The 12567-nt window shown below is 34.1% G+C and overlaps 1 protein-coding gene across 1 annotated transcript in view; it reads right to left on the bottom strand.

Moving 5' to 3' along the window:
* The window catches only part of NECAB1 (N-terminal EF-hand calcium binding protein 1), a 260566-nt gene that overhangs the window by 194642 nt on the left and 53357 nt on the right, over positions 1–12567 (bottom strand). Inside the window, exon 3 of the mRNA XM_057736117.1 lies at positions 7097–7205. Within this exon, the coding sequence (XP_057592100.1) occupies positions 7097–7205 (109 nt within the window). The remainder of the gene's footprint in view (positions 1–7096; positions 7206–12567) is intronic.

Raw genomic sequence — 12567 nt, 5'->3', positions numbered from 1 at the left:
GATCATACAATGCTCCATCTGGACTCTGTTCTCTGTTAGTTTGCTCTTGGCCAATTTGGGCCCTGTCTGAATACTTGGAGCACTCTTCTGACAGTGTTCCTTTACCCAATCTATATTGATAAAACTCAGCTCTGTCACATCCATTCTGTCCACCCCACTTTAGCCTGTTATACCCTGGACTTTGATTTTCACTGTGCTCTTTTGACGTTTAGCTACACCACATTTTTCATGACTCTAAGTCATGCCATACTTCTGTAGCCTAGCACCTGGAATTGTGGTCTGTCCTATCCTCCAGGCACTTAGGTCTTGGTGCTGCTCTCTAATTCTTCAGTGCTAGTTGAAGATGGTATATGCTATGTTAATAGGGAGGTCTCTTTTGCCCACTCTTGGAATTGCAATGACATTTCTAGTCACAATGCAGTTCAGGCTTTGATCTTCAAACCAACCTACTAAATATTTATTCCTTGGGTACCAACCCTGCCTTCTTTTCCTAATGCCCACAAAATGTTTCTGCTTAAGTAGTGTAATGGATAACTCAAGAGAGAAAGCTGTTTCATCAACCAACTAATCAAGCCTTAAAATTTAACTGTTATGCACAAATATAAGATAAAAAAAATTTCCTGTTTAAGAAGGAATAAAATACTGCCATCTAAAACATACCCTTTGATGTCATTACTCTCCAGTTATTATGGAACTTTATCCCATTATTGGTGCATAAAAGCTGTCTTCAAATAGTAGAAAAACTTGTTATAAAATATTCATATTCTGCATGGCCCTAAGAAATAGAATGAATTAAAATAAGTGAAACTTTGGAGAAAAATTTCAGGTTTTTTTTTTTTTTTTTTCTGCTTTGGTGTGCTTCAGTGATTTAATAAGTACTGGGTTGATATCCCAGTGCTCAGCATCCAAAAAAATTATTTTAGTCTGGAATAAGGAACACTTGATCTGAAGACAACAGCTGTTCATCTCTATCACAGGCTCCCATCTGCAGGCCCTGGGAAACTTCCCTGTGTTTTCACTGTCTGATGTAACAGCAAAACTTCCATCTGGTCTACCTTTTGGTCTACCCTGGCAATCTGGAACTCCAAATTGCAGTATACTGGAGAAATCATTTTTGTCTCCAGGGGATCTTTCCCCCTGCCTGTCCTGTGAATCTGTTTCATGAAGAATTATGCTAATTTCTTCATGTATTCCTCTAAATGACTGAAAATGTAGACAAGCTGTCTTCTGATGAGTGAAAGCACTTCTTTTGCTGTTGAAGAATAACTGACTAGATTAGTTGCAGGTGTACAACATAATGATTCAATATTGCTGTACATTACAAAATGAGGACCATGGTAAATCTGGTTACCATTTATCATCATACAACATTATTACAATATTATTGACTATATTCCACATGTGGTACAATTCATCCCCATGATTCATTTATTTTGTAACTGGAAGTTTGTACCTCTCAATTTGTATAACTTATTTCATTCATACCCCCAATTCCTCTCCCCTCTGGCAACTACCTGTTTGTTCCCTGCATGTAAGAGTCTATTTCTGTTTTTTTAATTTTTTTTTATTGATGTATAGTTGATGTATAATATTATATAAGTTTCAGGTACACAACATAGCAATTCACAATTTTTAAAGATTATACTCCATTTGCAGTTATTATAAAATATTAGCTATATTCTCTGTGCCATCAATATATCTTTGTAGCTTATTTATTTTATACATAGTATTTTGTATCTTTTAGTCCCTCAACCCTATATTGACCCTCGCCCCTTCCCTCTCCCCATTGGTAACCACTACTTTGTTCTCTACATCTGTGAATCTGCTTCTTTTTTGCTATATTCACTAGATTGTTGTGTTTTTTCAGATTCCACATGTAAGTGATATCATACAGTATTTGTCTTTCTCATTTTACTTGTTTCATTTACTATTATATCCTCCAAAAGTCCATCCATGTTGTTGCAAATGGCAAAATTGTATTCTTTTCATGGCTGAATAGTATTATATTGTATGTATATACCACATCTTCCTTATCCATCCATCTATTGATGGACACTTAGGTTGCTTCCAAACCTTGACTATTGTAAATAATGTTGCAGTGAAGATAGGAGTGCATATATCTTTTTATTTTGTTTTCTTCTGAAAAATATCCAGAAGTGAAATAGCTAGATGGTATGGTATTTCTATCATTAATTTTTTTGAGGAACCTCCGCTCTATGTATAGTTGCTGTAGCAAACTGCATTCCCACCAACAGTGCATAAGTTTTCCCTTTTCTCCACATCCTCACCAACACTTGTTATTGGTTGTATTTTTGATAGTACCCATTCTGACAGGTGTAAGGTGATAACTCGTAGTTTTCATTTTCATTTTTGCTGGTAATTAGTGACCTTGAGCATCTTTTCATGTGTCTGATGGCCATCTTTATTTCTTCTTTGGAAAAATTGGTTGTTTGTTCTCTGGGTTTTGTTTGTTTGTTTGTTTGTTTGTTTGTTTTGATGTTGAGTTGCATGAGTTCCTTGCATATTTTGGATACTAACTACTTTTCAGATATATAGTTTGCAAATATCTTCTCACATTCAGTAGACCACCTTTTCATTTTGATGATAGTTTCTTTCACTGTGTAAAAGCTTTTAAGTTTGATGTAGTCTTATTTATTCATTTTTGCTTTTGTTTCCCTTGACTGAGGAGACAGACCCAAAAAAATATTGCTAAGACTGACGTCAAAATAGCATACTGCCTGTGTTATCTTCTAAAAGTTTTATAGTTTAAGGACTTACATTTATTTATGTTTTTAATCCATTTTGGGTATATTTTTTAAATTTTTTATTGGGATATAGTTGTTTTACAATGTTGTGTAAACATATTTTTTTATATGACATGAGAAAGTAGTCCAGTTTGATTCTTTTGCAAGTAGCTGTCCAGTTCTCCCAACACTATTTATTGAAGAGGATGTCTTTTCTCCACTGTATGTTCTTGCCTCCTTTGTTATAGATTAATTGAACATATAAGCATGAGTTTATTTATGGGCTCAATTCTGTTCCACTGATCATGTTTTTGTGCTAGTACCATACTGTTTTGATTACCATAGCTTTGCAGTACAGTTTGAAATGAGGGAGTGAGATACATCCAGTGTTGTTTTCAAACTTTTTCAAATCTTTCTCAAAATTTTAGGTTATTCAGCATTTTTTCTGTTTCCAGGAAAATTTTAGACTTATTTGTTCTAGTTCTATAGAAAATGCCATTGATATTTTGATAGGAATTACACTGAAACTATAGATTGCTTTGGATGGTTTGGATTTTTTAACACTATTAATTCTTCCAACCCCTTAGTATGTTATCATCTTCAATTTCTTTCACCACTGTTTTATAGTTTTCCAAGTGGGTCTTTTACCTCCTTGGTTTGATTTATGTGTAGGTACTTCATTAGTTTTCATGCAACTATAAATGAGATTGTTTTCTTAATTTCTCTTTCTTAGTGTACAGAAATGCAACAGATTTCTGTATGTTAATTCTTTATCCTACAACTTCACTGAATCCACTGAAAGTTCTAGTAGTTTTTGGTGGTGTCTTTAGAATTTTCAATACATAGTATCATGTCATTTGCAACAATGACAGTTTTACTTATGCCTTTCCAATTTGGATTCTTTTATTTCCTTTTCTTGTCTAATTACTGTGGCTAGGACTCCGAGTCCTATGTTGAATAGGAGTAGTAGAGTGGGCATGCTTTTCTTCTTCTTGACATTAGTGGGAAAACTTTCAACCTTTCATTGTTGAATATGATGTTAGCTGTGCATTAGTTATTTATGGTCTTTATTATGTTGAGGTATATTCCTTCTATACCCATTGTGTTGAGAGTTTTTTTTTAATCATAAATTGGTGTTGAATTTTGTCAAAAATTTTTCTACATCTATTGAGATGATCATATGATTTTTATTCTTCCATTTGTTAATGTGGTATATCATATTAATTGATTTGCAGATATTGAACCATCCTTGCATGCTGGGGATAAAACTGGGATGAATCCCACTTGATCATGGTGTTTGATCTTTTTACTGTATTATTGAATTCAGTGTGCTAAAACTTTGTTGAGGATTTTTGCACTATGTTCACCAGTGATATTGGCCTGTAATTTTCTTTTCCTGTGGGGTCTTTGTCTAGTTTTGGTATCAGGGTAATGCTGGCCTCACAGAATGAGTTCAGAACCATTCCTTCCTCTTCAATTTTTTTTGGAATAGTTTGAGAAGGATAGGTGTTAACCCTTCTAAATGTTTGAGAAAATTGACCTATGAAGCTATCTGGTCCTGAACTTCTCTTTGTTTTATTACTGATTATTTTTCATTACTGGTAGTAGGTCTGTTCATATTTTCTATTTCTTCCTTATTCAGTCTTGAGAAATTTATGTTTCTAGGAATTCATCCATTTTCTCTAGGTTGTCCATTTTATTGGCGTATAGTTGTTCATAGCAATCACTTATGATCCTTCATATTTCTAAGATGTGGGTTGTAACTTCTCTTTCATTTCTGATGTTATTGAATTGGGACCTCTCTCTTTTTTTCTTGATGAGTCTGGCTAAAGTTTTATCATTTTTGTTTATCTTTTCAAAGAATCAGCTCTTAGTTTCATTGATCTATTTTTGGTCTCTTTTTTAGTTTCTATTTCATTTATTTCTCCTAAGATCATTATTATTGCTTTCATTATACTAACATTAGATTTTGTTTGCATTTCTTTTTCTAGTATCTTTAGGTGTAAAGTTAAGCTGTTTATCTGGGATTTTTCTCCTTTGCTGAGGTAGGCTTGTATCTCTAACTGCTTTTGCTGCATCCCATAGACTGTGGATTGTTGTGTTTCCATTTTCATTTGTTTGATTCCCTCTTTGATTTCTTCAGTGATGCATCGGTTACTTAGTATATATAACTCTATGTATTTAGGTGCTCTGATGTTGAATTTATATGTATTTATACAAGTTATATCTCCTTGTTGCATTTATCTCTTTATCATCATATAATGTACTCCTTTGTCTCTTTTTACAGTCTTTGTTTTAAAACGTCTATTTTATCTGATATAAATATTGCTACCCTGGCTTTCTTTTCATTTCCTTTTGCATGGAATAACTTTCACCATCGCCTCACTTTCAGTCTTTGTGTCTTTAGATCTGAAGTGAGTCTCTTATAGGCAGTATAGATATGGGTCTTGTTTTTATATCCATTCAGGCTCTCTGTGATGTTTGATTGGAGCATTTCATCCATTTACATTTAAAGTAGTTATTTGATCAGTATGTACCAATTGCTATTTTGTTAATTGGTTTTGGTTCATTTTTGTAGTTCTTTATTGTTCTTTCCTTTTTCTTTTGCACTCTTCCAATGTGATTTGCTGCTAAGTTTAGTGTTATTCTTGGATTCTGTTCTCTATTTTGTGTGTATATCTATTACAGGTTTTCATTTGTAATTACCATGAGGTTTATATACATAGCTATATATATATATACACACACACGATTGTTATACTTTACTGATCTCTTAAGTTCAAATGCATCCTAAACCACCCTACAACCCCCTCCCCAAACTTAATATTTTTTATTTCATATTTTGTATCTTTTTTTTAATATCCCTTAACTACTTATGGTTGATTAGGTGATTTTACTACTTTTGTCTTTTAAACTTCCTACTAGTTTTGTGAGTGATTGATCTGTATTTTCCTTTACTAATGAGATATTTACCTTCATAATTTTGATATTTCTGGTTGTGGCCTTTCTTTTCTACTTAGAGAACTCCCTTTATCATTTATTGTAAAGCCATTTTAGTGGTATTGAACTCTTTTAGCTTTTGCTTATCTTAAAACTCTCTCTCCTTCAAATCTGAATGTTACCCTTGCTGGGTAGAATATTTTCATTATAGGTTTTTTCCATTCCTCACTTTAAATATAGTGACATAATCACTTTGGAAATATTTGGAAAGAAAGAAGGAAAATATTGGAAACGTCTCTTGTTAGTTAAATTTCCTCTTTAACTTGCATGATAAATTTTCCTCTTTGGTCACATAAATAATATTCTTAAAATATTTTGCTTGACCTTGAGAAGCAAATATTTTTTAGAACTGTAATTATAGCTGTGCCTATAGTGCAACATAATAAAGCATTCTAAGCTGAAGTAAATCACTCCTTGTAAAATGACATCAAAAATATCCATTGGCTAAACCTATATATTTTCAGAGATCATATTTATTTTTCTAAATTTGAAAATAAATCAAATAGATCACTATAGAAAATAAATCAAGTATATTACTATACACATTGATTGGTCACAGAAAATTCTGTGTCCTGCATTACCTACATCTCTCAGGTAACAGTAATTTAGAGTTCAGCACATCTGAATTGTCCAGATAATTTCTGCAATTTCCCATTTTACTACACTAATATAAAAATGGCCTTAGGACAATATATATTTTTAATTTTTTACATATTTTTAAAATATTTATTATTATTATTATTTGGCTGCATTTGGTCTTCATTTCTCTAGTTGTGGTGAGCAGGGGCTACTCTTCATTGTGGTGCACAGGCTTCTCATGGTGGTAGCTTCTCTTGTTGTGGAGCACAGGCTCTAGGTGCACAGGCTCTAGGCACATGGTGCACAGGCTTAGTTGCTCCACGGCATGTGGGATCTTCCCAGACCAGGGATTAAACCTCATTGTCCCCTGCGTTGGCAGGTGGATTCCCAACCACTGCACCACCAGGGAAGTCCCAACAAATTTTAAAGAAGCAAACTGAGATGAAATCTAAGAAATAAGGTAAAATTCTACTTTCTTACTAATGATAGAATTAGAATTACTTATAACCTATGCTTTGTTTTACTATCTGCAAATTCTAAAACTGCTTTATGAGAACTCCCTACAGAAGATCCTTATTTTCCAATTCAAAATTCAATTTTTGACAATATTTCAATTCTTAAAAGAGAGGTTATCTCAGAATTGAACATGGGTGAGTATTACAAAATGTGTCCTCTGCAGCTTTTATCCCTCTCTGCTTCATTGGTATGTACTCGTTCATGCCCTCTCTACTTTGTTTACAGAATGCAGTGATTAAAAAAAAAAATTTCCTTACTTGGTATTATGTGTATCAATGGTATGGAAGAGCTCATGTAATTCTTCTCCACTCAGAACACCATCTGCAAAATATGCCTTGAATTCTTCAAAGGACAGTTTTCCATCATCTAAAATGATAAGAGCAAACAAAAGAGAAGCAAATCATTTCAATTTTGTATGATATTATACCTTAATTTTTAAAATTTTGCTCAAATGCTTGAAGAGGTTTATTTGTGCACATATACATGTATTCAAGAAGAAATATAATTTTCAGATGTTTAAAATAAAAATAGCCACCTACCCAGACCTGAGTTGTCATTGGCCCCTGCTGCCTCTGTCCTGGACCCCAGGAGTGGTCACAGGCCACTGCCACATCCCTCTTGGACCCCAGGAGTGGTTGTGGGCCCCCGCCACCTCCCTACCAATCTCAGGAGTGGTTGTGAGCCCCTGCCACCTCCGTTCTAGACACCAGGAGTGGTGGCAAGCCAGGAGTGGTCATAAGCCACTGCTGCCACCCCCACACTTGCAGACCCCAGGAGTGATTGAGAGCCCCCACTGCCACCTGCCTGAGCTCCAGGAGTGGTTGTAAGCCACCTCTGCTCCCATCCTGTGCTCTGGGAGCATGCCTGAGCCACCACCACCACCACCACCAACGCCAGAACAAGGAACCAGCAGCCACATCTGCATACCCCTTATGAAGGGGATAATGACCAGCACATGCTGAAGAAAGAGGTGCAGGCATCCATACTAAAAACAGCCCTCACACCAAATATACTAAACCCACACAAGTGACACAGAGATGATCCTACATATAAATAGCCTTCCAGGAACACAGTACATAATTGTTTCTCATAAACTCAAAGAGTAAGAGAAATAAAAGTAAAATGAAGCAGAGGAACAACTCCCAGATAAAAGACCAAGAGCATTCCCCTGAAAGAACAATGAAGCAGACCTCTTTAATCTAATAGACACCAATTTCAAACAGGAGATAATGAAAATACTGAAGGAATTAAGAAAGGCTATCAATGGAAATGCAGAGTACTGTAAAAAGAACTAGAAACTAGAAAAAGGAACCAAGAAAAATTAGAAAACTCATTTGCCAAGATGAAAGCTGAGCTATAAAGTCAATGAATAGCGAATGAATAATGCAGAAAAACAAATAAGTGACCTGGAATAATGGAATAATGAATAACGGAAATCATCCAAACAAGACAGAAGACAGAAAGCCAAATGAAAAAATAAAATAAAAAGAAAACTATATGAGACCTATGGAATAATATAAAGTGTGCCAACCTATGCAAAATAGGGATTCCAGAAGGGAAAGTAAGTGAAAAGGGGATTAAAAACATATTTGAAGAAATTATGCCTGAAAAATTCCCAAATCTAAAGAAGGAAACAGATATCCAAGTACTGGAAGCACAGAGAGTCCCAAAACAAGATGAACCCAAACAGACCTATACCAAGACATATTATAATAAAAATGTCAAAAGCTAAAGACAAAAAGAGAATTCTAAAAGCAACAAGATAAAGGCAAAGAGTTAATTACAAGGAAACCCAAAAATGATATCAGCTAATTTCTCTACAGAAATGCTGCAGGCCAAAAGCGAGCGTCAAGATATATTCAAAGTCCTAAAAGGGAAAAATATGCATACTAGGATACGCTATCCAGCAAGATTATCATTTAGAATAGGAGAGATAAAAAATATCAGACAAGAAAAAACTAAAAGAACACAGCAATACTAAACTTATCCTAAAGGAACTATTGAAAGGTCTTCTCTAAATAGAAAAGAGGTAAGAATCTATAAGAAAAAGAAAATTACAATTGGAAAATAAATCACTCCACTACACAGACTAAAAAAGAAAAATCAAAAACTTTTCCAGTGAAAGGGATGACATCTCCAAAATATATAAGCAATTAATACAGCTCAATATTAAAAAAAAAAAAACAACCCAATCAAAAAATGGGCAGAAGATCTAATTAGGCATTTCTCCAAAGAAGACATACACATGGCCAATAGGTACATGAAAAGCTGCTCAACATCACTAATTATTAGAGAAATGCAAATCAAAACCAAGAGGTATCACCTCACACTGGTTAGAATGGGCATCATCAGAAAATCTACAAACAGAAAATGATGGAGAGGGTGTGGAGAAAAGGGAACGTTCTTGCGCTGTTCATGGGAATGTAAACTGATACAGCCACTATGGAAAACAGTATGGAGGTTCCTTGAAAAACTAAAAATAGAATTACCATATGACCCAGCAATCCCACTACTGGGCATATACCCAGAGAAAACCATAAATCAAAAAGACACATGCACCCCAATGTTCATTGCAGCACTATTTACAATAGCCAGGACATGGAAGCAAACTAAATGCCCATCAACAGACGAATGGATAAAGAAGATGTGGTACATATATACAATGGAATATTACTCAGCTGTAAAAAGGAACAAAATTGGGACATTTGTAGAGACATGGATGGACCTAGAGACTGTCATACGGAATGAAGTAAGTTAGAAAGAGAAAAACAAATATCATATATTAATGCATATATGCAGAATCTAGAAAAATGGTACAGATCAACCAGTTTGCAAGGCAGAAATAAAGACACAGATGTAGAGAACAAACATATGGACACCAAGTGGGGAAAGCAGGGGGAGGGATTGGGGTGGGATGAACTGGGAGATTGGGATTGCTATATATATGTTACTAATAAGAAAAAAATATCTAAGTGTATACTTTAAATACATGCAGTTTATTGTATGTCAATTATATCTCAATAAAAGTTCTTTAAAAAAAAGTGATGACAACCACAATGAACAGCAAAAAAATGAACATGAAGATGTAAAACAGGACATTAAAATCAAAACTGTGGGGGAGAAGAGTAAGAAAGTGTGGATTCTTTTTTTCCTTGAATGTGTTTGAGCCTGCATGACTACCAGTCTAAGGCAAGTAGAAACAGGAAGAGGAAAATATAGTTGAAAAACAGTGTAACCACAAATCAGAAATACATAATAGATTCACAAAAACCAAAAGAGGAGAACATAAATATAATACAAAAGAAAAATCATCAAACGACGAAAGGTAAAGCAAAAGGAAAAAGACAAGGACAAAGAAGAAACATAAAATCAATGGGAAAACAAGGTTTAAAATGGCAATAAATACCTATGTATCAATAATTACCTTAAATGTTAATGGACTAAATGCTTTAATCAAAAGACAGAGTGTCAGGTTGGATAAAAAAAATAAGAGTGTATAATATGCTGCCTACAAGAGACCCAGTTTAGGGCAAAGAACACACAAAGACTGAAAGTGAGGGGATGGAGAAAGATATTTCATGGAAATGGAAATGACAGGAAAGCGAGGGCTGCAATACTCATATCAGACAAAATAGACTTTAAAACAAAGGCCATAAAGAAAGACAAAGAAAGACACTATACAATAATAAAAGGATCAATACAAGAAGAGGATTTTATACTCATTGACATATATGCACTTAATATAGGAGCACCCAAATATATACACAAATACTATTAGACATAAAGGGAGAAATTGACAGGAATACTATAATAGTAGGAGACTTTAACACCCCAATCACATCAATGGACAGATCTTCCAGACAGAGAATCAATAAGCAACAGAGATCCTGAATGATACAATAGAACAGTTAGACTTAATTGATATTTGCATGGCATTACATCCAAAAAACTAAATTACACATTCTTTTCAAATGTACATGGAACATTCTCTAGGATTAATCACATACTACAGCACAAAACAAGCCTCTCCAAATTTAAGACTATAGATATTATCTCAAGAAGCTTTTCTGACCACAACAGCATGAAACTAGAAATTAACCACAAAAAAAAAAGAGAAAAAAATGATTACATGAAGACTAAACAATATTACTAAAAAAACCCATGGGTCAGTAATGAAATTAAAGAAGAAATTGTAAAATACCTTGAGACAAATGACAATGAAAACACAACCATGCAAAATCTATGGGACGCAGCAAAAACAGGTCTTAGAAGGAAGTCTATAGTGATACAGATCTTTCTCAAAAAACAAGAAAAATCTCAAATAAACAACCTAACCTACCATTTAAAAAAATTAGAAAAGAAGAACAAACAAAACCTAAAGCCAGCAGAATGAAGAACATAACAAAGACTAGAGAGGAAATGAATCGAGTTTAAAAAACAATAGGAAAAAATCAGTAAAACCAGGAGCTGATTCTTTGAAAGGATAAGCAATAGTGACAAACCTCTGGCCAAGCTCACAAAGAAGAAGAGAGAGAATCCAAATAAACAAAATAAGAAATGAAAAAGAAGACATAACAATTGAAACCATAGAATAACAAAAAATCATAAGGGAATACTATGAATAATTATATGCCAAAAAATTCAACAACATACAAGAAATGGACAAGTTTCTAGAAACATACAGCCCTCCAAAATTGAATCAAGAAAAAACAGATAATTTGAACAGACTGATCACTAGAACTGAAATACAATCTGTAATTTAAAAACTCCCTAGAAACAAAAGTCCAGGACCAGATGGCTTCACAGATGAATTCTAGCAAACATACAAAGAAGAACTTACACCAATTCTTCTCAAACTCTTCCAAAAAACTGAAGAGGCTGAAACATTCCCAAGGACATTCTAATGAAGCCATTATAACCCTGATAACAAAACCAGACAAAGACACCACAAAAAAAGAAAATTACAGGCCAATTTCTTTGATGAATATAGATGCAAAAATTCTCAACAAAATATTAGCAAACCACATCCAAAACACATGAAAATGATCACATACCACAATCAAGTGGGATTCATCCCAAGTTTACAAAGATAGTTCAACAGACACAAATCAATCAATGTGATATACCATATAAACCAAAAAAAAAAAAAAGACAAAAACCACATGATCATCTCAATAGATGCAAAAAAAAAAAGTATTTGATAAACTTCAACATCTATTCATAATAAAAACTCTTACCAAAGTGGGTATAGAGGGAACATATCTCAAAATAGTAAAAGCTAATTATGACAAACCCACAGCCAAAATAATATTCAATGGTGAAAAGCTGAAAGCCTTCCCACTAAAATGTGGAACAACACAAGGATGCCCACTCTTATTTTTTCTATTCAACATAGCATTGGAAGTCCTAGCTACAGCAGTCAGACAAGAAAGAGAAATAAAATATATTCAAATTGGAAGGGAAGAGGTAAAATTGTAATTATATGCAGATGATCTGATACTGTATGATACCCTAAAGACTCCACACAAAAAATATTAGAACTGATAAATGAATTCAGCAATGTAGCAGGACACAAGACTAACATACAAAAATCAGTTGCAGGACTTCCTAGGTGGCACAGTGATTAAGAATAGCCTGCCTATGCAAGGGACATGGGTTCGATCCCTGCTCCAGGAAGATCTCACATGCCATGGAGCAACTAGGTCTGTGCATCACAAGTATTGAGCCT

This window comes from Hippopotamus amphibius, chromosome 5 (assembly GCF_030028045.1).
Source record: "Hippopotamus amphibius kiboko isolate mHipAmp2 chromosome 5, mHipAmp2.hap2, whole genome shotgun sequence".
NCBI classification, from domain to species: domain Eukaryota; kingdom Metazoa; phylum Chordata; class Mammalia; order Artiodactyla; family Hippopotamidae; genus Hippopotamus; species Hippopotamus amphibius.
The sequence above is the reverse complement of the archived record's forward strand: the minus strand, read 5'-3'. Positions and strand labels throughout refer to the sequence as shown.